We start from the raw sequence: 26760 nt of genomic DNA, 5'->3' as shown, positions 1-26760 counted from the left end.
TGTTCTGTCATCTGGTACCACTGAGAACAGTCTAGATCCATCCTCTTTGTAACTCCCTTTCAGGTAGTTGAATGCAGCTATCAAATCTCCCCTCATTCTTCTCTTCTGCAGATTAAACTAGCCCAGTTCCCTCAGCCTCTCCTCATAAGTCATGTGCTCCAGACCCCTAATCATTTTTGTTGCCCTCCATTGGACTCTTTCCAATTTTTCCTCATCCTTCTTGTAGCGTGGGGCCCCAAACTGGACACAGTACTCCACATGAGGCCTCACCAATGTCAAATAGAGGGGAATGATCACGTCCCTCCATCTGCTGGCAATGCCCCTACTTATACAGCCCAAAATGCCGTTAGCCTTCTTGGCAACAAGGGCACACTGTCAACTCATATCCAGCTTCTCGTCCACCGTGACCCTTAGGTCCTTTTCTGCAGAACTGCTGCCTAGCCATTCAGTCCCTAGTCTGTAGCAATGCATTGGATTCTTCCGTCCTAAGTGCAGGACTCTGCACTTGTCCTTGTTGAACCTCATCAGATTTCTTTTGGCCCAATCCTCTAATTTATCTAGGTCCCTCTGTATCCTATCCCTACCCTCCAGCATATCTACCATTCCTCCCAGTTTAGTGTCATCTGCAAACTTGCGGAGGGTGCAGTCCACGCCATCCTCCAGATCATTAAATAAAGATATTGAACAAAACCGGCCCCAGGACCGACCTTTGGGGCACTCTGCTTGATACTGGCTGCCAACTAGACATGGAGCCATTGATCACTACCCATTGAACCCGACCATCTAGCCAGCTTTCTATCCACCATTCATCCAGCCCATACTTTAACTTGCCAGCAAGAATACTGTGGGAGACTGTATCAAACGCTGTGCTAAAGTCAAGGAATAACACGTCCACTGCCTTCTCCTCATCCACAGAGCCAGTTATCTCCTCATAGAAGGCAATTAGGCATGACTTGCCCTTGGTGAATCCATGCTGACTGTTCCTGATCCCTTTCCTCTTTAAGTGTTTCAGAATTGATTCCTTAAGGACCTGCTCCATGATTTTTCCAGGGACTGAGGTGAGGCTGACTGGCCTGTAGTTCCCCGGATCCTCCTCCTCCTTCCCTTTTTCAAAGATGGGCACTACATTAGCTTTTTTCCAGTCATCCGGGACCTCCCCCGATCGCCATGAGTTTTCAAAGATAATGGCCAATGGCTCTGCAATCACATGCGCCAACTCCTTTAGCACCCTCAGATGCAGCGCATCCGGCCTCATTGACTTGTGCTTGTCTAGCTTTTCTAAATAGTCCCAAACCACTTCTTTCTCCACAGAGGGCTGGTCACCTCCTCCCCATACTGTGCTTCCCAGTGCAGCAGTCTGGGAACTGATCTTGTTCATGAAGACAGAGGGAAAAAAAAGCATTGAGTACATTGGCTTTTTCCACATCCTCTGTCACCCTGTAACAAAAGCCTATATGCCTAACTCAAGCTTTGTAGGCATTTTTGTTCTAGTGATTTTATAAATCAGGCACTGCAAAGCTCAGCATCACAATGCCTAAGTCCCCTTGTGGATTCAGGTCTTAGTTAAAGCTGTAGTGACATATGCTTTTCGCTTTGGAGATGCCCACTTCAATCCCCAGTCATGAGTCATCACCAAAGCAGGGACTTGTCTGGGAGGAGTTTCAAAATCTGTAACATTTTGGCAACAGGCAAGATTTCCTAGCTGACCACACAAACTGAGAACAAGTCAATTATTAACAGAGGACTGCTGCCAGCCAGTAAGAGGCCAAATTTTCTGTTTACTCATAAGGTAAATTAAACTGGTGCCACTCGTGTAAAGCCCTGAGAAATGGTCTCTGAAGCACAAAAGGGGACAGGGTGTAGAGAGAGACTGTAAATAGCTGTAAGAGAACAGAAGTGTAAATGTTATTCTGAAATCCTACCTCACGATACAAATGCTACAAACGATATTTTCATTCCATGAACATGCATTGCTATAGCAGCATAAGAGTTTGGAGAAGTCTATATTGGAAGAACATAGTGGTGGGCTTAACAATGTCTTTTTAAAAAATGTAAAGTTTTTCAAATTGCTTACAATGATTTTATTAAATGTAAATATGTGTACACTAAGCAGTTGTTTAGTCCTCTCTATTAAGACCTGCAGTCCAGAGCTGCAGGAAGGGGAGTGTAAAAGTTTACTCCTCCTGGGGGAATTCTGTGCCATTGCACACAAGCAGAATTCATGACCCTTGCAGAATTTTTTTTTCCCTCTGCAGAAAATGCATTCTGCCAGAGGGGCACTGCAGTTATGCCTTTCACCCACCAGGGGCTGCTATGGTACCAGAACAGAGAGCAGTTCCCAGGTGGGAGCAGCCCAGCTATGGATAGGGAGAAGAGGCTTTGTTCCTCCAGTGCCCTGCCCTTGGGGCCAGGTGAGGAGGCAAGGGTTATAGAGGGAATGGACTGCTTGGGGTACATGGAGCTGCTACATGGTCGTGCACTTGAGAAAGGCTCTGAGAACTTCCCAATGTAAATAGAACCTCAAAAGATTTTTTTTTAAAACATGAATTACCAGATTTCTTAAGTGGAGTTGGCATTAATATTTTTAACACTATAATCTTGGAATCCTCAGAAATTAGCCTACAGAAGATTTGGCTCAAAGAAGTTATTACCCTCCTTCTTCCACTTTTAGCCTAGTTACTGTATATTCCATGTGAATTACAACTGTCATAGTCATTAGGTTACTTCTCACAGTTTATGGTTTTTGCAACATTAGATGCACAACATTTTCAAGCATCAAAAACCAGGCTTTGCTATCTAACATTTTTATAAAGATAATAAAAGTTAATGAGCACTCATGATCTATGGTCTGAAAAGACATCTGTTCTTTTCTTTCTGAGATGATAAAACACCCACCGTGTCTTGTTCTGGCACAGTGGGAGAGAACAAATATGATCCAATTAATCATTCTAAACTATAAGCTATATTAAGTTATAGTTTCTCAACAGGCTTGTCATACTCTGTTAATAGGGTGCAGGTGTTCTAAAATAGCCTTTGCAATATGATTATTAAATCTTGCTTTCATCACGTGGTCAGCTCCAGCTAGTAATCCTGTTTATGTATATTAAATAAAAAAAATTGTTATTGCACATTTAAGACAGCTTCAAAACCTGCAAAAGCAAGGATAGGGAGTTCTACATATTATGGCAACAAAAGCTCTACTTCCTAACGTGTATTTTAATAGAGTTTTTCATTACATACTCAAAAAACTTGGCACTGATACAATAGCAGACAAATATTCTATAAATATGTATGTAACAGAATAGACCCCTGTAGCCACACCCTATTGTAATAATTTTGTACAAGACATGCCTTGTAAAGTATCATTTGAAAACTCTTAGTTCGCTGGAATCATCCTGATAAAATATGTATGACAACATTGTATGTAAAATTATAAGATTTCCCTGTATAACACATGTTCCCAATCCCACAGTTCTGACTACACAGAATTTGGTAAACAGGTCTATCATAAACAAAGGAACGTGTGTTCCGCTTAATTTTCATTTAAGCAGTAAACAGCAAGCATGGAGGGAAGACAACAAAAGTTCTAACAGATGAGAATAAAGCAACGGGGACCATCCTTCCACATAGACTTTTTGTCTCCGGGTGCCCTGCTGGAAATGTTTCTCAAGAGAGGGACTGAAACATAAAAGGAGGGACAAACACCCCAAGGTACCCCACACTCCCCACCCCTTGCACTCACTGCACCTGAAGGGACAAAGGAAGACTCTAGGGGAGGGGTCCAGACCTACAAGGTTTGGTAAGACTGCTGTGAAAGCTTGTGGTGAGAAACTTTGCTTGAATCTGATATAGTTTGTTAAGTTAGGTATTAGTAAAAGTCTTATATTTATTTTTCTTCTAACCATTTCTGTCTTTTATACCTCATTACTTGTTCTCACTTTAAAATCTTTGTAGTTAATAAACTTGTTTTACTGCTTTAACTAATCCACTATGTTTAAACTGAAGTGTCTGAATAACTATTTGAGATAATAAACTGGCATATTATTCCCTTTAAGGAATAACAGACTTAAAATATTTTGTTCTATCCAGGAGAGGGCTGGGCAGTACAGGACATACATTTTGGGAGGGAAATCTGAGACTGGGGGTGTGTGTTGGGGTCATCCTGCAGTATAATCAAGGCAGATGAGAGCCCGAGTGCAACCCGTGTGTGGCCGGAAGGCTGCAGTTACACACAGACATTCAGGGTGTAGCCTGCACGCAGGAAGGCTGTTTGTGAGCAGCTCCGGTGGGAGCTACTTCAGCAAGGCATTGGAAGGCACTCCGGGTTGCAGGGCAGCTGCTCATTAGTCTGGATTGTACCCCAGTATGTCACAACAGGTTAATTAAGTGGAAGTAGAGACAGCTGCCAAGAGACATGGCATGTGAATAGTGAAATGTTTTGTTTCTCACCATTTATGTGTGTCAGAAATGGTGTGATTGATGACACTGTAAAACGTAACAGAAAACAGTTGCCATTTGCAATTTATCATACATGTACATCACCCTCCAAATACTTTAGGAATATTTTTGAGAACAGCATTTATTTAGCTCAACTAGTATTTACATTGTCTATGTTTAGTGTATTGTATGTAAACATCTGTGACCTTTTAAGATGGAAGGTGCCAGGGATACCACCTTGGAATTAAATATAATAATCTAGCTCCAATCTTTTAAAAGTAAGATATTTAAAAGAAAGCATCTCTCAATGTAGGAGAAATATGGTAAAATATGCAAGTCCTTATCTTTTTGTAGAATAAAATTGCAACATGTTTGATCAGCCACCTATAACTACACAAGAATCCATGTATAAATCAAGTTATTTGAAAACAATGTTTACTATTTGTTTGACAATACTATTATGCCAATAGGTAAAATCCCTTTAATACATTAGCCCTGTATGTTTTGGTACAAAGTGGTTAGATTGTCCTATGGATCAAAATATTTTACTTCTTTGATAAGAAATTACTTTTAAAAATAGTGGATTACTTGTGTGAGCTTTGTCCTCCTTTTCCCATGTCAATTACTGTCCTTTTAACATCACTGCTTGCTGTCCAGGATCATTAAGAATATGTAAGGATTTAAACACTCATTTGAAGATTTTCCAGACCTCCCTCCATATACATGGCAATACTTCTGCATCAATGGACTGTTGCAAATCCATTAATAGAAAAGTACAAGGCAAATATAAATACAAGTTTGAAAATTGTGCATTCAGTCTTATGCCATTTGATGTTTAGTGTTTTAGATATTTCTTTTTAGCAGGCAGAGTTTTATGCTCTTTGCAAAGAGCTGTACACTACAATGAAACAGAAAATGTGAGAAGTAAATATTTGACAGAAATTGCTTGGTCATTACAAAACAAAAGCACTTGCAAGTTAGACCCCTGACATAAGCAAAAAAATCCCAGGTTAACTAGAAAAGGCAAAAACTACAATTTTGTAGAAAGTAATGCTTATTTTACGGAAGGAAAAGAAGATGGTAGTAACTCTATTCAAAAGCCTTATGGTGCAGGACTTCTTGTACAATCAGGGAAAAAAGCTTACCATGATGAATGAACTGAGCTTGTGTATAGGTGGGTTGCCCTCTATACAAGCATCTTGAGATCCCCTCTCTCCCCCCCAAAAATAGTGGAGTCCTCCAATAATTTAAAGAAGCTTTTTTTCAATGTAATGTGAAGTATTATTCAGGAGTGGTATGTTTTCTTTGCTAATTCTCTATGAGATGTGGCATAGGGATTCCTAATTATTACAGTCTGCGTGGTACCTCAACATATGCAAGCTTTTTTCCTTTGTGCAATGTGAAAGCCTACTCAAAGCAATAGCCTTTGTCAACATAATGAAAGGTATATACTCATGCAAATGATGGTGCAATGTGATTGTTCAGACCATTAATATATGAATTCGGTCCAGACAAAACAAACAGTGGCCAGTCACAGATTCTGCTAAAATATTAAAATTTAATTATACCTTTTCTACATAGGACTATAGCAAGGCATGAGAAAAAGTATTCTTCGAATAAAGAACAGATATACATCTAAAACAATATATATAAGTTCTAAACTGCAAATTGACAATGAAGTCACAAATACTTTAATATTTAGTACAATATAGTGTACATTTTCATATACAATATAAATTAGATCTTAATTCCATCCGCCATTTACTTTTCAGTGACAATGGTCTAAATTTTACATATTATATACATTAAAATACTAAAAAGTTAAAAACCTTTTAATATAGGTACAATTCAATAAGTGGGAAAATACATTAGATCTGTCATTTTGTACACTATCTAAATGAAACTTTGTATACAGTGTTCTCTGCAAAAATAAATGGCACTTTTGCATGCAACAAGACACACAATACAAGTGTGTGTGTTAATAGCATACCATGTGAGGGAGAGGTCAACTAAAAGAAAATCTCATTCATCCACACAGTTGAGAATCAGAAATAAAATTGGTGGGAAACATTTTGACAAACCCACTCTTCGTGTTATGTTAATGCTAATGAAAGTATTCTGCTTTCAATACTAATCTAACATTAAAAACAAAGATACAGTGTACTATGAAATTTAAGTCATGTAACAGCATCACAGACTTACTTAGACAACGTAATGGACAGGAAACAGATCCTTTATTAATTAAAAAAAAAAAAGTCAGCCCTGTTTGAGTCGCAGCATCTAGGCTGCTTTTGTGTTGACAGTTTCCAAAATTACTTCTGCCACTCTGAATTGCGCATCAGTAGTCAGATGAGTTTTCCAGACTTCATTATGCCATTGTGTAACCATAGCTTCCACAGTGTAATGCCACAAGAAGCCTGTTCTTAAGGATTTCTTTGTTTGGGTATTCAGGTAACTTGAGCATGTTGATACTAAAATAAAAGCATCGCCATTAAATATGAGAAGTAGGAGTAAAAATTTGATTGTTTTGTACTAGGTAATTAACATGAAATTGTCCTCTCAAATATGTATTCAAATCAGAAAACCCTGAAGTTGTCATATTTATGAAAAAATGCACTGCTGCATTGCAGTACCCTTCTGCATTCAAATGTACTGCAGGAAAATAAGTTCCTTGTGGTTTAAAGTAAAAAGCAATATAGTAATTTAGCTTGAAGCATCCCTTAGTGATATTGTACTGCCTTCCATTAACTACATGGGAGTAGTTAAGGTTTTTCCTTCAAATATATAACTACTTATGGCTTAACAACCAGTTTTAGGTTTTCCTTTTAATTAGGTTGTACAAGAGGGTTGCACCTGAAGTGTAAAACAAATAATGAAAACAATGAAAGGATTTTGCTCAGTTTCTTAATGCATTTAAATGAGGCTATTTAACATACCATGTACTTGATGTTGGTAGCAAATTTCGAGTGTATGGCACAGCTGCAATTGTGAAATTCTGCAATCCACTGCCACCCATTATATGGGCAAAGCCTCCATGAGGAACCCTGGAACTGAAAGCATCCACTGATTATTAACACATTAAAAGGGTACTTGGGAACTGAAAAACCAGCACACTGTAGGAATCTTGTATTGCCACTGCTAATGACCAGCTGCTAAAAAATGGTTACCTACCTTTCCGTAACTATCGTTCTTCAAGATGTGTTGCAGGTGTCCATTCCATTAGAGATGCACATACAACTCGGTCACAGTTCTCAGAGAACTTTTTTCCCTCAGCAGTACTTACTGGGGCAGCTCAAGCACCCTCTACTGCCAAGCGCCACTGTGTGCTGGTAGAAGAGGACGGAGTCACCCCCAAGCCTCCTCAGCTCCTTCTTACTGGACAGATTCTGATAGAAAGGGGAAGGAGGGCAGGTTGTGGAATGGACATGTACAACACATCTGAAAGAACAGTTACAGAAAGGTAGGCAACAGTTTTTTCTTCAAGTGATTGCACATGTCCATTCTATAATAAGTGATTCGAAAGCAGATTAACATGGAGGTGGGCTCCGACAGTCATTGTAAAACTGGCATTGTTCCTGGACTGATGGGAAACTGCATAATGAGCAGTAAAAGTGAGTACTGATGACCAAGCTGCTGCTTTGCAAATATCTAGGAAAGCTCCTGAAGTTGTATGTGCTCTACTCAAATGAGCTAATAATCACAGGGTTGGCATGACATTAGCTAACTGACAGCACAAATAAATAGGAGAGAAAATCCTCCGAGTGGAAACCAGTGTGCCTTTCACCCTGTCCACAAATCACAAGAAATAGCCACACTGACATTCTAAAGGGTCTGGTGCTATCCAAGGAGAAGGCCAATGCTTTCCTCCCACCCAACAAATGAAGCTTCTCTTCATCTGTATGCATGTGATGCTTCAAGAAAAACATTTGCTAATGTGGAAACTGCCACGTTGGTCAAGAATTTTGGGTGAGGGTAAAGGTAAACTTTATCCTTATGGAACATGGTACAAGGATGTTCTGAAACCGAGGCTCAAAATTCACCAATTCTCCTTGATGTTATAGCAACTAGAGAAAACACTTTCACACAGAGGCAGAGTAGGGAGAGCATGTCGCAAGAGGTGCAAAGGGAAGTCCCATTCATTTTGTTAGCACAAGGTTGAGATCCCCTGGGGGAACAAGTTCTTATACTCAAGAGTATAATCTGTTCAACTCTTTTAGAAATCTGATGATAGATTGCTTTTTTCCCCAACCCCATAACTAGGGCCCTACCAAATTCACAACCATGAAAAACACATCACAGACTGTGAAATCTGGTCTTGTGTGCTTTTATCCTCTACTATACAGATTTCACAGGGGAGACCAGCGTTTCTCAAATTTGGGGTCCTGACCCAAAAGGAGGTTGCAAGGGGTCAAAAGGTTATTTTAGGGGAAGTCGCAGTATTGCCATCCTTACTTCTGTGCTGACATCAGAGCTAGGTGGCTGTTGGCAGGGCACCCAGCTCTGAAGGCAGCACCCTGACAGCAGCAGTGCAGATGCAATACCATAGCATCAAGTATAAGAGGGGTAGCTGTGTTAGTGTGGATCCATAAAAAGCAACAGAGTGTCCTATGGCACCTTTAAGACTAACAGACGAAGTGGGCATTCACCCACGAAAGCTTATGCTCCAATACATCTGTTAATACCATAGCATGCCACCTTTATTTCTGCGCCGCTGCTTTCAGAGCTGGGCGGCTGAATAGTGGCAGCTGCTGACTGAGGGCCCAGCTCTGTGGGCAGCAGCGCAGAAGTAAGGGAGGCAATACCATATCATGCCATCCTTACATCTGTGCTGCTGCTGGCGGCGGCTCTGCCTTCAGAGCTGGGGTCCCGGCCTGCACCCGCTGTTCTCCAGCTGCCAGCTCTGAAGACAGTGCTGCCATCAGCAGCAACACAGAATTAAGGGTAACAGTACCGCAACCCCCCCTACAATAACCTTGCAACACTTCCCCACAACTCCTTTTTGGGTCAGGACCCCTACAATTAAACACCATGAAATTTCAGATTTAAATAGATGAAATAATAAAATTTACAATCTTATGACCGTGAAATTGACCAAAATGGACCGTGAATTTGGTAGGGCCCTACCCATAACTACCCATTGGAGGGTGGAACGCTGAAATCACTGTTAGATGTATTTTAATGGAACTAACAGTCAGAACTTGCTCTTTTAGGGGCAACAGATAATCCAAAAATGTGGAAGCCTGCACTGGAGAGATTTCTCAGCTGAGAGCAGGTAGAAAAATGTTTCCATTTGGCCAGGTAAGTCTGTCTAGCCGCAGGCTTTCAGAAGCAGCTCCTGAATGATTTTCAAGCAAGTTATGGTGTTAGCCGTGAAGCATCCATTCTATCAAGTGGAGGGTCTGTAGGTTGGGAAGGAGCAGATGGCCATGGTCCTGAGAAAATTACATCTGAATCTAAGGGGAGAAGTAGAGGAGGCCTCACTAACAATGCTAACAGGTCGAGGACCAGTGTTTCCAAGGCCATGTTGGTGCTGTTAGTATGAGGCAAGAATGATCCTGCTTGGCTTCAAATATGACTCTAAGTAGTAATGGTACTGGAAGAAAGGCATATAGTAGGGAGTTCCATCCATGATAGCAGGAAAGTGTCCAAAGAGCTAAGACTAAGACCACCTTGGGAGCAAAACTGATGGCATTTTCTATTGGTCTTTGTTGCAAATAGATCCACCTGAGTAGTTCCCCACAGCTGGAAGATGGACCTGCCCATGTCCAGATGTAGTGACCATTCATGGGGTAGGTGATCTGCCAACATGTTCTACTCTCCTGGGAGGCAAGCAACTTTGAGGTGAATGGAGTTAGTTATGCATACCTCCTGGCTCAGTTGGGAGGAACATGATCCTTCTTGTCTGTTTACATAAAACATAGTGTTTAACAGACAAGATAACTAACAGATTTTTTCCCCAGAATATGTGACTTAAAGGCAGAGAAGGCTAGACAGCATGTAGTTTCTTGATGTTTATATGAGTCCTCAGATCCTGTGAGGACTACAGCTTAAGAGGTTCTAATGTGTGCCCGCCAACCCAGGGATGAGGCATCCATGACCAGTGTGCACATTGGTTGTGAAGAAATGAAGGGAACTCCCGCACAAACATTCAGAGGGTCTGTCCACCAGTCCAGAAGGGACAAAAATACCTCTGGAATGTGAATCACTGCCTAGACAATCACAGGGGATGTACGCTGACACTAGCCATCCTTGAAGAGTCCCGAGTCCTAGTTGGACATTTTGCACTACAAAAGGTACTTGTTACCCATACCAGGTCTCTGACAATTTTGAACCTTGACTGGGGCCAAGCCCGCCAACAGCAATTCTGGGCCTCAGGGTAGAACAGTCAATGGGCCCCCACACAAGCACAAGCCACAGACGCAGTCCGCCTGACATTTGGGGAGTGCTGCGCCTGTGCTGGCTGGTGCCCACCGAGCTGCTGGCTGCGCACTGTGCACACTTTTCTGGCACAGCCAGGGCTTCCCCATGCCCGCCCAGTAGGATTGCCAACTGTCTAACTGCGCAAACCCAAAGACCCTTGTCCCACCCCTGCCCTGCTCCGTCCCTTCCCTGAGACCACGCCCTTGTCCCGCCCCTTCTCCAAGCCCCGCCCCCCTGCTCACTCCATCCCACCTCCCTCTGTCACTCGCTCTCCCCCACCTCACTCACTTTCACCAGGCTAGAGCAGGGGGTTGGGGTATGGGAGGGGATGCAGGCTCTGGGAGGGAGTTTGGGTGTGGGAGGGGGTGCGAGCTGTGGGCTGGGGAGGGGCAGGGGATTAGGATGCAGGAAGGATGGAATGCTTACCTTGTGCGGCTCTCAAAAGCGACCAGCACACTTCTCTGGCAGCGGCTCCTAGGCAGGGGACCCAGGAAGTCTCCACTCACCGCTGCCCACAGACACCACCCCCGCAGCTCCTATTGGCCGCAGTTCCTGGCCAATGGGAGCTGCAGAGTTGGCACTCGTGCAGCCCACGGAGACCCCCTGCCCACCCCCGCTTCCTCCCGGGGTCATAGAGCCTTTCCAGCTGATTCCGGGAGCAGTGTGGAGTGAGGGCAGGCAGGAAGCCTGCCTTAGCTCCGCTGCGCTACTGGGGGCCCCCGGGCCTTTTTAAATCACCCATGCCTCTGAGCACTATACACTTTGTATTCTGTGTTGTAATTAAAGTCAATTTATTTGAAAATGTAGAAAATATCCAAAACTATTTAAAAAAATGGCATTCTATTATTAAAAGTACGATTAATCACAATTAATTTTTTTTAATTGCTTGACAGCCCTAGTTTTTATATACATTATTCTCACAACAAAATGACAAACCAAGTATTATTTTATCAAATGCAATTGGTTAATAACAGAGTATAAGCTTCCTGATTAATTATTAACCAGTCTAACTTATTAACCAAATCAGTGTTTTAATATGTGCTGCAAAGAGTCACAGGAGAGACATTAAAGAGCCACTTGCGGCTCAAAAGCCATAGTCTGTGTATCACTGTCCTAGCATCTTAGGAGAGCTTGCAGGTTAGCAATTCTTAGCTGTAGACCTCCTGTTGAATAAAATTATTCCTCGCTCCTTGGCATTGATGCTTGGTGACTCTGCCTCTTGTGCTCATTAGCTGCTGTCACCACCAAAGCCTAGGGGCAAGTGAGGGTTGAAGCCCTTAGAAGGGACAGAGTATCTCCTTTCTGACCATTTTATCATCGGCGAGAGGAAAGAAGGGATCTGCCAAAGCATTTTAACCAGTTCCAGAAGGGCTTCATTAAATCAGAACAACCACTCTGGAGGATCCAGCAGAAGGTAAAATGTCTACCAGTTTGTGGGATTTCTCATGGACCTCTTCCACCAGAATGTCTAAAACAGAGGGCACCTTTTTAAGCAGTTCTTGGTGAGCCTTGTAATACTCTGGTGGTGGTGAATCACTCACCATCTCTACAGCCTCATTTGGTGATAAGGAAGGTGATGCACCAGGATGCAGAGGAAATGGCTGGTCTGTCTCTTGCAGGGAGGAGCTCTCAGACTTCCAGTTCCTTGGTACCGTACCGGTACTAGGCCTCCGAGATTGTTGTCTGTGGTACCAATGATCTCAGTGCATCCTTGAGGAAGTCAACTCAGATGGGTGAGGAAAGGTCCTAGCAGAGGGAAGGACACTCCATGGTGTCCAGAGCAATCACTGGTATGGGGGGGGGGATACCCTGGTTGACAGACCATCGTCACTTGCAATGTACCTATTATTGAGACTGCATTGACTTCCATGGACCCCAAGGCTCTAATGGAGGGCAAACTTCCCATCTGGTATGGGACACAAAAGATTCCACTTCCAAATCTGACAAAGATGACTCAGTCCTGCGATAACGGTGGAGCAGAATCATTGTGCACTGGAGACAGTTTAGCTGAACCCAGAGATGGTGATACCGGTGATATTAACAGTGGCATGCCCCCCGAACTGTATCAGCCTCCTAGGTATTCGGAGCAACATTGGCGCCACCTGCTTTTGCAGAGCTGGTGTAGAGACCAGACACTGGTAGCAGCTGGAACCCTTCCTGCACTCCCAGGGACACCGGTGCCAGGGGGTTAAGTAATTCTTTGTCAGTAGCATAGACTTCCAGCATCCTCAGTACCAGGATAGGGTCTGAAACAAACTTCAGGGGCTGGCCTCGACAGACCTGACACTGGTTCTGGAATTGTTGAATCTCGCTTTGCAGCAGTGGAGCACTCTGGGGAATATTTCCATTCACAGTCCTTCCTACAAATCTTTCTTTTAGCTGTCCTCAGTACCAAGATCTTACTGGATAAGGTACCATGTCCTTGGCAGATCTCTCTCTCTTCTTAGGTACTGTAGATACAGAACATGGTGCCAAAGATGGCTTGGGAGGCGCACATTGCACTGATGGTCTAAGTATGTTCTGAACCCAATGGCTCTGATGAAGGGTGAAGTGCCACACTCATAAAGAGACAGTTAAGTCTCGCTGCTCTGTCTTTATTTGAGTAAGGCTTTGTGTCACCTGTCACTGATGTGGGACCCCAGACACTTTTGGCAGCTGGGGTGTGGGTCACTGACTGCCAGTCTGGCACATGACCGATGAGACTTGAAACCTGGAAAGTAAGGCATGGCTCTAATATCGAAAATCAAATTTGGTCCAAAAGGGACCTAACAACTGAAACCTAACTATATAGTATAGCTCACTCACTAAGTACTAAATGGAAAAGACTATATACAGAGAGTTAGGGAACTAAACTTGTGATAGCAAGACTGGAAGTGCTCTAACCACAGTCTGGCTGTAAGACAGAATTGAAGGGGGATGAGGGGCAGTTCCAGCCTCTTATATTGGCACGCAGCAGTACAGGGTGCTCAAGCCACCCTAACAGGTACCTCTGAGGGAAAAAGTCCTCAGACAACTGTGCACAAGGCACACATACCAACAGTGGAATGGACATGTGCAATCACTCAAGGAAGAACAGTTGTTAGCAATGGGTCCCAATCTTCACCAATAGTGAAAATCTCATTGCCTCATTCATGTTTTCTGTAATGCTGTTGAAAATGGGATTGTCCCATTTATGATAGCTGTTAAATTGTTTAAATGCTAGATAAGAGAGGCAAGCATGTGTTTGAGTAACTCGCCCATTGTTAGCACTTGATGATTTTCCTAATATATATAAACCTGTTGTCTTTATAGTTGAAGAAACATCAGTTAAAAAAAACTACCCTTCCATTATAAAAGTAAGTTAATCTACCAAATATTCTTGACATGTCTTTTCCAGAGCTTTGGCTTTTATAAGAGAATCAAGACTTAACAGTGTGGTATTTCTCACAGTAAAGCCAGTATATTAGAGAAAAGTGACTTAGAGTAATTACCTACTGCAATATTGTGGAACACTAAGAAAAATATTAACCAAAGAAATTCTGTAAGCTTGACTATAAATCCATTCTCACCCTGAATAATGTGATTCACACTAACCTACAGTATGAGACTCTCACATAGGCCTCTAATGGTATAGGTACATCTTTAAAATTGTGGTATAAAAACCTGTTCAATGGTGGGGGCGAGGGGTGTTTTTTGTTTTGTATAGTAGTGGTGTTTTCTCTCAGGAGACATGATCCCCTCCCATGGTATTCGAAAACAATTTAAAAAAAAAAGACAACCGGATAGAGACATAACTCCAAAGGATCCCTCAACCCAAATTCTCACCAATGAAAAGTCACAAAGTATAGTAAAAATGCAGCCATTATTTTATATCAACTTAAATTCTTATTTTCGTATAAAGTGCACATGAAGATGTTAAAATATAAATGACATTACTATGAGACCCTCACTTGGAATATTAAAATACTGTTCAGTAAGAGTTGTATTAGAATAAAATAATCTGAAACAAGGACATTCTTCTAAAGAATCTGAATACTACTTAAAATTCTGGATATCAGGTACAGTTTTAAAAATAAGCTTGCAAAATAATGAAAAAAACACTGAGTCTTTGCAAGGATTGAATGGTGAAGGAGAATGAAATACCTTCTCAATTTTAGGTGGCACTCTCTCTTTCAAACAGGGTTAGAGCCTACTGGGTGAAGTAGTGGAAAAGGAGAGGGCTTGCTTTGCCATGTATGTTTTGTGTCTAAATAAAGGATTTTATAGTCTAACAGTAATCCAATTAATGGTACTTCAAAAATATTTACATGCTAAATATAAGTACTAGTTATCCATATCCAACAGATAACCAATACAAACCATCACCACAATGAGATTTAGCAGACAACTTTTCTTCTTCCAATATTTAGGGTCACCCATGGATATATAGGCTTGTGCTTATACCTTCTGCAGTAACAAAGTTTCTCAAATGGAACTGTGCTTAGAGCTACAATTCAAAATGGTTACAAGAAAAGCTTATAAAAGTATCCACTTGTAATGTGCTTACGGCTTGTATCTCCCAAACATGATTTTTCCTCCTGAGAATGATGGTATTTTGCTCTACCAACAGTTAGAGTTCCACATTCAAACACAAAATAAAACTCAGGCCTTCTAACTCAGCAACAAGTCTCTCATTCATCCAACTATTAGCTACCGATTCTATGGCTTGGCATCTCATGTAATTTCCATTACTGTCAATACAAAAATCTGTGTCACTGAAAATTTAGAAACAGAATTAAAAGAAATGGATATAAATGCCACCAGTAAGCAACATTGCAGTGATTGCATTACTCCTTTCCATATTTAATTCAGTTAATATCTCAGGTTTTGGATTTAATTGAAGCTGCCTCAGAATTTCTAGTTTACAGCATCAAAGAAACCAGAGGGCCTTACCACAGAGTTTAAGCCAGAACTATCCAAAAATCAAAGGACATGGAGTATGCGCAGGACCACCTAATCACATTCTCTTGAGTGTCACCTGGAGGTTTTTGCACAAACTGTGCCACTCATGTGTTACGGAAAACATGAAGAACAGCCTATTAAAACAGGACTTTCCCAGTATATCCAAAATTATACTGTTTTACACTGAAATCATCAAAAGTCAGACTTCCATTACTCCTAAGTGAAGGCAAAACTGCAAGAGGAAAAGACATTTAAGATATGCTTAAAGACATCAATGAAACATTAAAGCTACTATCATAATTTTTTTTACTAGATCCATTGAATACATTTTATGGTCTCTGGCTGGAAAAAAGGATATCTGATTTTTCATTTAAGTAGCACTGAAGGAATACTCAGGCTGGAATGAGAGGAATGAAAAAAATAATGCAAATTCTTAATGAAAAGTGCTACCCAGCAAATGCAGACTCTTAAAACAAATTCCTCATTCAGGAAAATGCAAAGCATCCAGGTGGAAAAATTTAAGGGGTTTGCAAAGCGTTTGTTGACAGGTATTTTATAAATACAAAATCAGACCTCAGTACACTTGTTTGTATTATGTATATTAGGACTAGAGTTTTGGCTAATAGACTGCTCAATCTTGCTTCTACATTTTTCATGCCCAGACACCCATATTTCAGAGAGGTCACTGGATTTATATGTGCACATGTCAGCTCTGGTAGCTTTTGAAAGTGTCCTCTCACTGTTGTTTATAATTAGGCTTGGCAGAATTAGATTTTATTTTTTAATAAATTTCAGTGGATAATATTGGTTTATTTTTAAGCATTTTTTTCAAATGTTGATTTAAATTTTCACAGTGGTGCAAGATTATGAGGAAACAAACAATGGGCAGGTCAGACAATTATTTAATGATAGATGTTGAGATTAAAAAAAGTTAAAGCTTTATAACCATTAAAACAAACACCACATGTCAAAATACACAAAGTAAATATCCTTAAATCAAACTATTAAGTTATCAAGCATAATTTTTCTTACTTTCCCTATCTAAAATTCAATTATTATTAATGGAAATATTTTTTCTTTGGTTTGTGCATGTATAGTGAAACTGACGTTTACCGCAAAAAGAAGAACAGGAGTACTTGTGGCACCTTAGAGACTAACAAATTTATTAGAGCATAAGCTTTCGTGGACTACAGCCCACTTCTTCGGATGCTAGTCCACGAAAGCTTATGCTCTAATAAATTTGTTAGTCTCTAAGGTGCCACAAGTACTCCTGTTCTTCTTTTTGCGGATACAGACTAACACGGCTGCTACTCTGAAACCTGACGTTTACCGACATTTACCAATAAAAAGCTGATGCTTCCAAGCCTATCTATAATGCTCAAAAGGCCAAGAAGATTTCTTGCTCACTGAAGAAACAATAGGTTTCCATCACCAGCTGTGCTTAGCCGAAACCTCAGACCATAAGCAGATACATCATAGCAGAAAAGTAATAGTAATCTGAGCCATTTCTGCCAAGTTCCAGTCCTAAGCTTTAAAGGCATCAACAACAATATAAACTTAATTACTGTTAAAAAAAGCTCTAACATCATAGCAGTATGTGATCTCTAAACAAAACAAACACTGTTCTAACAAGGCTGGTATTAGTCAATTTCAGGGGACACGTGTCAGAATCCCCCTAGTTCATTAACAAGGCTATAAACACAATGGATTGCACTTAGAGCACATATCCCAAACCAGTGCTTTTCAAAGTACCATTCTGGATTTAGGAATAGCAAAACTGGACTAATGAAAAAAACAGATTTCACTAATTTAGGAACGCTAGAAACGGAGACCTGGAAGTAATGCAGGCAGTACTGCAGGAGTCAGTTCTGCAGGGGATGGAAGAACAGATCAACACTCTCACTAATAACCCCTAAACTGACCATGATCCTTTGAGATAGTGAAGCTCTTAATAGATACAATGAGACTAATGGGGGTTGGAGACATTTTTGGTGGCCACCTATAGCTGTGGAACTCTTTGCCACAAGACCAAAGGATGACCACAAACTTGGCTCCCTCCAGGGAAAAATGCAATACCCTCTTTTTATTGCCTGCCCACAAAATTAACAGGAAAAAGAAAAATCCACTACTCCACCATTTCAAAGATGTGGGAGAGAAGACAGAAGTAATTTTTCCTGTCTTAAATTCTACCTGCCTCCTAGAAAGAAGGGCAAGAGAAAAATTAGGCCTACACACTGACCATTTAAGTGGTATAAACAGGATCTTCTGTTGACCTACCCTGCAACCAGGTATTTGAACCTTGCACGGAAATTGTGACATTCACTGACTCATGTACTCCCTATGCCAAGTGGAGCTCCTTAACCCCTGCTTGAATATAACTTCTCCATTAAAAGGGAGGCACAAGTGACTCATGACAAAAGGAACTAGTATTTGGGACAGAGTCATCCTGGGGGAAAACTCTTGGAACAGCCTAGTTTGGAGTGAAACTTTACATTGCATTGTTTATTTTAACTGCCAATAATAGAACCAACTTGGAAAGAAAGAGGAGTTTGGACACTCAAGAGTGTTCTATGGTAGAGCAGTATGACAACTGCCCGTTCAGATATGGATTTACGTACATATTTGTAAAACTCTCAGATACCACAACAATGGGCAAAAGTTAATATCTATGATAACTAAGATAGCAAGTTAACCACACAAGAGGTATAATGCACAGAAATAAGTGATGAAATAAAACTAAGTGACTACCAAAATTACAGTAAGTGTTGACAAATACTAATTAGCCATTTTGGTGGTAACAGTAAAACTGTTTATGTATCAACAAACAGACTCCTAAGTGAGTATTCAGGTTGCCCAGTTAAGTAAACAAACAGTTCTTGGTCATGAAATGTGTCTTTCCATTTGCAGTGCAGTTGACTCTAGAGTATTTGTAATATATGCAATATAATCAGAAATATTTCTCACCTGCCAGTAACAAATTGTAATAGTAACACTCGCTCTTCCTGAGTTAGTTCTTCTACAACATCCCAGAACCACTAAACGAAAAATAAGTTTGTTTAATGGAAAATGAAAACTCTCTTTTTTAAAATTTGAAAAAAGATATAAACAAATAAGGGCACATTTAAAAATTTATGGTTTAAATTATGGAAATTAGCTCCGAGTCAGATTCATACCTCATTTTATTATGAGACATTCCCATCTTAAGTGATTTATAGGAATACTTTGGTTAATGTAAGTTTTCATCCAAAAGTAGCAAAAACTTTGAAGATTAAAATACAATATCCTCCATCCATTCATCTGGGACTTTACCTGAATAACAGGGTCTTCTCTTTCATAGCCACTTGTGTATTCTGTATTTTTTATCCAATCACTCACATCAATTTCTGGCATACCAGACAGCAACAGCTCCTTCAGGGGGAAAAACAAATCTTGATTAGTCTTCTCTACAAACAATTAATTTTGAAGAGTGCAGTTGCTTTAATTAAAGAATAATCCTGAATGAAACCAAAACGCCTTTTCTGTTCCAATTTCCTTTCAATACTTTATTCCTAATAATAAATAAGATACCAAAGCTTATAATACAAGATCCTTGAGTCTCCTACATTTTAAAAAAGACAGGCAAACCTTTGTATATTATTTAATTCCACCTACAAGTCATCAGAAGTAGAAATTTTATTATAAGCAAGTGCAGTGTAAGCAAGGGAGCTAGTACAGTCCTGGTACTGGCGTTCCATTAGAGCCAACCTATCCACCCATCCTGCAGGCAAGGTGGATCTTTGCAGACTACCAGCCCTCCAATGCACAGAAATGAATTGGCTGAAAAACCTCTCTCCTTGACTGGGAAAGTCTAGTGCCACAGCTAGAGGTAGTTTTTCCTTGGCTTCCTCTCCTGACAAGGGAGAAGCAACTTTCATCCTTTTTGTCAGAGATAATCCAAATCTCTGTGAGACAGAAGGAAGACTGGCATCTTTCTAAACAGGCTGTTCTCAGTAAAGTGATGCCAAAAATCCATTGAGTTGGAGGATCAACCTACGCTGAGACAATGAGAAGGGGCACCCTACTAATTCATTACTTCCAGACTAAGACAACTTAATATTTTAGATATAAACTATAGATATAAACAAAGATACAGTGTCAAAGTAGGTAAACGCGTTGTCCCATAGCCACCAGAACCCCTTTTAATAAAACAGATTCTAAGTGGAATAGTTAAGTGTATGAGAGCTGCCAAGTTTGTCTACACTATACTACACAACTACATATTCAACCTTAATATAAAATACATTAAATCCCTTATAGCAGAATGAGAAATCCTTTGTGTTTTATTGTTGCACAGACTTCTGATACAGGAAAAAATCCTCTTAGAAAGCATACTTGAATATTAAAAACAAAACACTTGCATAACTGGAAGACTAAGTTGTTAATTTCATTTTGAAAGGTCTGAATCAGCTTTTTTACAGGTTAAGAAATTTTAAGCCTGTAAGTGATCACCTGAAATGACAGGTTTTCCTTTTTAATAATAATAAAACATTATTTAAATATTTTAAATGCTATATTAAAATATCAATGTCAGTTTTTAATTTATAGATGCACAGGTTAGTGGTTGTACCACAAACTACTATTCAGAAGGAGCTTAAAGCCGTGTTTTGTTCCTTGCCCAGCAGGAGCTGAATGCATTGTGGAGAAGAGAAGGACAGGGAGCAAAAGAGGCACAGTGTTCTTAACACTTGTCTGACACACTTTGCTGATGGGAGGATGGAAGATCGGGTTCTAGACTGACCCCACCACCTTAATCAAGGTGACAGTGACAGAACAGGAGTGAGGGGAGGATATACTTAATGATCAAAAAAGCATCCCTGAGAGGAGACAGAAGAAAAAAAAAATGCTTAACTTTTGTGAAGGCCTCTAATTAGAACTCAGTGGACTGGCAGTATAGCATAATCTACAATATGGGGGGGGGGGACGGGGGAGGGGAGGGTAATTTCAACATTCTACCAAAAATAGCATATATAAGGAATCACAGGGCAATATTTCAACTCCTTCAGATAGTGTGTCTAATGAACCGGTGTCCCCAACATGACAACTTGGAATTGTATTTGAGCTTGCATGTGTGTGCACATGTGCACTATCTATGTACACCAGGATCTTAGGTTACCAGCAAGACACAAGGACAAAATGCTGAAGAAATTAAAGTCTGTATTTCTTTGAGAACAAGGGAAGGAAATTAATTTTCAGTGGCTTCTCTGTTCCCCCTCCAATGACACCCCAAATGTGTGCACAAATACACATATACTTTGCAGGAGAAAAACATGAGGGCGTTTTATAAATTTGTAACATCAGCACATGTACCTGATGGAGGCTGGAACTCTAATTTACCCTTCAAAATAAAATAAATGGGGCAAGGCTGCATAAGAAGGATTTTTGTGGAATTTCTGCTCTGAATTTTCTAGTTTTAATAAAAGATTTGGGTGTTTAGTTTAACTACAATACTCAGGTATAAGTAGAATTTCCAATCTTAAGTTGTAAAATTAAAGATTTTTTCCATTAAATAAGATTTAATGCTTACAGTATGATCTATATTTTTACATTCAGTGAGACTTCGGCTCCTAAATCATTGTGAAAATTTTACATCAAGTGACTTTGTGGCTTAGGAAGAAGGAAAGAGGAGAAACAACCAAACAGATAGGGAAACAACCGTGGAATATCATGGAAAACAGGCAGAAAAGGCCCTGACTGGTGGTCACTTTCTCCAATGTATTAAATATATATGTAGTCAGAAATGAAAAATGGAGCAACTACACAAAGATTTTTTAGGAAAGTAAATTTGATTCAGAAAGTAGGAAGTGGGTGAAGATAAATAAACTAGGCAATAGGAACGTTTCCCGATGTTTACTGAAGGGATTTATGGACACCACAAGACATATTCACTTTCTATCTTGGGTATTACAAAGCAAGACTTTACTCTTGTAATGAGTGATCAATACTACCATCTTTCAGGAAATGCTCACCTAAGGTAATCAGAGTGAACAAGTACAGAAGTTTCAGAGCAGGTCTATAGAAGTGAAAACCAAAGCATGAATATCAAATTATCTTTCAAAACACTGAGCTTTGCTAATGTAACGAAGTAGAAGTAATGAAGTGCTGAATGCTGTCAGTTACAAATATAGGCACTGCTACTTACCAGTTCATATTCATCAAAAAGCTGTATAAGAGAAGGTGGTATGAACATATGAAATCCTTGCAAAAAAGCATTTATCTGAGGCTGAATGGCTCTTGTCATTCGAAGTTCAGTAACAAGCTGGACATACTCAGCCTGCAATGAAAGATATTGAGAACATTAAAATGAGATATTTTATGGTAAAAATATATGAACATACATATGCACGAACACAGTCCTGCCTACATTAAGATTATAATTCAAAGTAAATTCTAGCTGCGGCTTTGAATGGATTCTTCACTCACCTAACTGAGGCTAGCAACTGCAGCACACATGGCCACATTTTCAAAAGGCCCCAAAAAAGACACCTACAAAGTTTGAGCAAGCACCCTTCTATTTCCTTTTTGCCCATACAAATGTATGTAGCACAGCCATATCTTGTGGGGCATGTTTTTGGAGACTACTTCTGGAATGACAGTGCAGCACAGTCCCAGCCGGGGCTTGGATCTAGACCAAGAATGTTAATGGAATTTTACATTGTCATTTTCTGACTGAATGAACAATACAGCCTCAAACATCAGTCTGGATGGAATTTCCTTTTCTTGTTTTTTTTAACTAAACAGGAGAACAACAAAAGACCTACAATATGAAAATATTCAGTTGGACACCACAAGAACTCCCACACATTTTAAGCAATCTGCAAGTGGGAATCTCTCACTCTCCACCTTCCAAGATACACACTAAATGAAACAAGGCCCTTTTTATTATTCAAACTTACTACTATGGAGCAGTCAAAAAGGAAAAGGGACTTTCAAATGGGGGCAGAAAGACAATCTCTTCCAGATTTACACTGCCTGGACCATGAACACAGCACCTTGTGCTCGTGCACAGCTTGCCAGTCTATTCCAGCTCATCTTGATGCACACTATATAAATCTTCAACACATTCTTTTTACTCAATGTAGACATCTTTCTACTTGGGAATCTAAACTTATGCCAAGACTTCTCAAAACTAAGTTAAAATCAACTTTGGCTCCAAGTGATACATGATTTCTAATTATGAAAAAAAAAATGTATTTCCAGATTTACCTGCCAAATAGATTAACTGAGTTAATGTCTGTGATGGTTTGGGGAATCTATGTACAGTTTATAAATTAAGCTTGGATGTTCTAAAGTTGTTATAAAAATTTAATCAGGGAATTTTATGTGGATGTGGAATCCATCATGTGCTAACATGGACTGTAGCACATACCTACCAGACTAGTAGGTCTGGTAGGTAATGGAAAGTCATTAACCTTAACGTGTGCTGGACTGAAAAAATCGCTTTGCTAAGGAGGCTGACTGGAGCTGGAAGATGCTGCTTCCTCCAACTTGTCTGAAAGGATGGAAAAGTAGAGAGACTGGAAAATTCCCCAAACAGAAGAGAGAGGTGATAGAGGAGGATTTAAAAAGGACTCACGGGGAGAAGCCTTTTAGAGGGACAGAAAGCTTGGGGCAGGCGTAGAAGAGACAAGTATGCTTTTGTAGCAGAGGTCTGTTTGAACTGTGACACCAACCAAGGTCAGAGAAAGCAAGCTGAGCTGGAAAGATTCCACGTTTCTGAAGAAAAAGTCATGAGCTGCACAGAAAGGATCCTGGGCACCCCAGGGGACTCTGCCCAAGCGCAAAGAACTCTCAAAATGGCGAAGAACCCAAGACAGGGAAATTCATATAGGTGTGTTTATTTTGTACACATCTGTATATTTCTTGTGCTAAGTGGAGAACAATGGTGTTTCTGGATCCTGTACAAAGTCTGTTGGCTCTCAAACCTCTCAAGAGGTTAACTGTAAACCAGAAGGCTCACACCTTTGGTAGGATTGTGGGGACTGTTCAAGAGCTGCAGGGGATGTTTGAGGGAGACTGCACTAGTTTCAGGGCTTAGGCAATGGGACAATGGAGTCCCCACTCCCATGAGGGGCATCAGACACAAAGTGTGCCTCTCGTGTGTGTGCTTAGAGGCCCAAAGCCACGAACGGTGCCTAAGCTCTGCCCAGTCCCAGCAAGTGAAGGGCACAGAGGATTCAGCATTTGAATCCCCTCACAGCTGTCTAGTGAAAGTCCAACAGGGGGAACTCAGCCAGATCTGAAACACTGTCTTGTTCCAAAACAAGAAGTTTGGACACAGTTTCTACTTAAGTTTTTATACCATACCCATCACCACAGCATCTAAGTATCTGGTTCTTGGAGAATCAATTAACCTCTCTGCCTCCAATTCCCCATCTATACAATGGAGATACCTCAGGTTTATAAACACCAGAGTTACGAACTGACCGGTCAACCACACACCTCATTTGGAACCGGAAGTACGCAATCAGGCAGCAGAGAAAAAAAAGCAATACAGTACTGTACTGTATTAAACGCAAACTACTAAAAAATAAAGGGAAAGTGTAAAAAAGATTTGACAAGGTAAGGAAACTGTTTTTGTGCTTGTTTCATTTCAATTAACATGGTTAAAAGCAGCATTTTTTTTTCCTGCACAGTAAAGTTTCAAAGGTGAATTAAGTTAATGGTCAGTTGTAAACTTTTGAAAGAACAACCATAATGTTTTGTTCAGAGTTACAAACATTTCAGAGTTACAAACAATCTCCATTCCGGAGGTTTTCGTAACTCTGAGATTCTATTGTAAGTCTAAAGTGACAACATTTAAAAAGTATCAGAGGGGTAGCCGTGTTAGTCTGGATCTGTTAAAGCAGCACAGAGTCCTGTGGCACCTTATAGACTAACAGACGTATTGGAGCATGAGCTTCCGTGGGTGAATACCCACTTCGTCAGATGCATGATTTCTGACGAAGTGGGTATTTACCCACGAAAGCTCATGCTCCAATACGTCTGTTAGTCTATAAGGTGCCACGGGACTCTTTGCAACATTTAAAAAAAATATATCCCTATTTTGAAAGGCTGCCCAATTTCAAAGAAATCCCTTATACTTTATTCTAACAGGAACTGGTAGTCTCTTCAAAATTGGAAGAAATTCTCTTTTCAGTGTAAAAGTAGTAGTAACATAAGAGTGAGATGAATGATTAGTTAAATGTTTGTGAAGTGCTTGCAAGAGGAGAAGGGTTACTTAAGTACATCTTAAACCAAGATTCCAGTCTCTTCCAAGGACACCACTGAAGGGCAGGCTAAAACAGGTTGAGGGAACCCATGGAGAGAGAGACACCTCTGGAAATACTTATTTCCAACATGCATGGGACTGGGAATGGGTTAAGAACACTTTTCTAGATGCCCAAAAAGCCACAATCCCACTGTCGAGGAAGAAGGCCATAATGATTTTAAAAAACAAAAGCACAAAACTGATTTAACAAGGAAGCAAAGACGGCTATAAAAAAATCATTTGTATATAAGGAGGATGTTAAACAGCAGCTACTGAAGTTAGGCATTTTTAAATCAGCAGTTCCAGACAACCTACATCCAAGGGTCTTAAAATCTGGCTGAAGAGCTCATTGGCTTGGTAATGATGATTTTCAGTAAGTTAACATACCAGGGAAGTTCCAGTAGACTGGAAGAAAGCTCATTATGTGGCAATATTTAAAAAGAAACAGGATGACCCAGGTAATTATAGGCCTGTCCGTCTGACATTGACCCTGGGCACGATAGGGGAACACTTGATATGGGAAAGAATTAAAGAAGGGTAACATAACTATCATCAATCAACATGGGTTATGGAAAACAGAGTCTATCAAACTAACTGGCTATCTTTCTTATGAGATTACAAAAGTTTGCTTGATTAAGGCAATAGTGTTTATGTAGTATACTTGGACTTAGTCCCAACATGACATTTTGATAAAAAACTAGAAATATATAAAATGTACCTGTCACTTGTTAAATGAATTAAAAGCTGGCTAACTGATAGGTCTCAAAATGTATCTGTACACAGGAAATAATCAAATGGGTGTGTTTTTAGTGGGGTACCACAGGGATCAGTTCTTGACCCTTACTATAACGTTCTTATTAAACGACATGGAATAAAACAAAATCACTGATAGTTTGCAGATGACACAAAAATTGGGGAGTGGTAAATAACGAAGAGGACGGGTTACTGATACAGATCAATCTATGTCGCTTAGTAAACTGGCCACAAGCAAACAAGATGCACTTTAATAGGGCTAAATGTAAACATTTACTTACATAATGGAAGACTCTCTCCTGGGAACTCACTGAAAAGGATTTGAGGGTTGTGGTGGATAATTAGCTGAACATGAGCTCCCAGTGTGCCGCTGTGACCAAAAGGGCTAATGTAGTCCTTGGATGCATAACAAAGGGGAATCTCAAGTAGGAGCAGAGAGGTTATTTCACCTCAGCGGCTGGAATACCATGTCCAGTTCTGGTATCCACAATTCAAATAGGTTGATAAATTGGAGAGGCTTCAGAGAAGAGCCACAAGAATCTCTGAAGGATCAGAACCCCTTCTTCATAGTGACTGAGCTCCTTGAGTCTATTTAGCTTAACAAAGAGAAGTTTAAGTGGTGACTTGATTACAGTCTGTAAGTACCTACATGGAGAACATATTTAATAATAGGCTCTTCAATCTAACAGTGAAAGGTATACCATGATCCAATGGCTGGAAGTGAAGCTAGACAAATTCAGACTGAAAGTAAGATGTAAAGTACAATGAGAGTAATTAACCATTGGAGAAACTTACCAAGGTCATGGCGTCTTGTCCATCACTGAAAATTTTTAAATCAAAACCATATGCTCTAGTTCTACAGCCTGTGTTATACAGGAGGTCAGACTACATGATCACAATGATCCCTTCTGGACTTAGACTCTATGAATCTATACTAAATCTGC

At 40.3% G+C, this 26760-nt stretch overlaps 1 protein-coding gene across 2 annotated transcripts in view; it reads right to left on the bottom strand.

The window, feature by feature from the left end:
* Nucleotides 1-5975: 5975 nt before the first annotated feature.
* The window catches only part of HACE1 (HECT domain and ankyrin repeat containing E3 ubiquitin protein ligase 1), a 91525-nt gene continuing 70740 nt past the window's right edge, over nt 5976-26760 (bottom strand). For both annotated transcript variants that reach the window (XM_034765970.1, XM_034765971.1), the window contains exons 20-24: nt 21956-22087; nt 19087-19185; nt 18742-18812; nt 7374-7487; nt 5976-6908 (exon numbers count right to left, since the gene is read on the bottom strand). In XM_034765970.1, the coding sequence (XP_034621861.1) occupies nt 6806-6908; nt 7374-7487; nt 18742-18812; nt 19087-19185; nt 21956-22087 (519 nt within the window). In that variant the 3' untranslated portion in view covers nt 5976-6805. The remainder of the gene's footprint in view (nt 6909-7373; nt 7488-18741; nt 18813-19086; nt 19186-21955; nt 22088-26760) is intronic.

This window comes from Trachemys scripta, chromosome 3, assembly GCF_013100865.1.
Source record: "Trachemys scripta elegans isolate TJP31775 chromosome 3, CAS_Tse_1.0, whole genome shotgun sequence".
NCBI lineage: Eukaryota > Metazoa > Chordata > Testudines > Emydidae > Trachemys > Trachemys scripta.
This window is presented reverse-complemented; position numbering and strand designations above follow the sequence as displayed.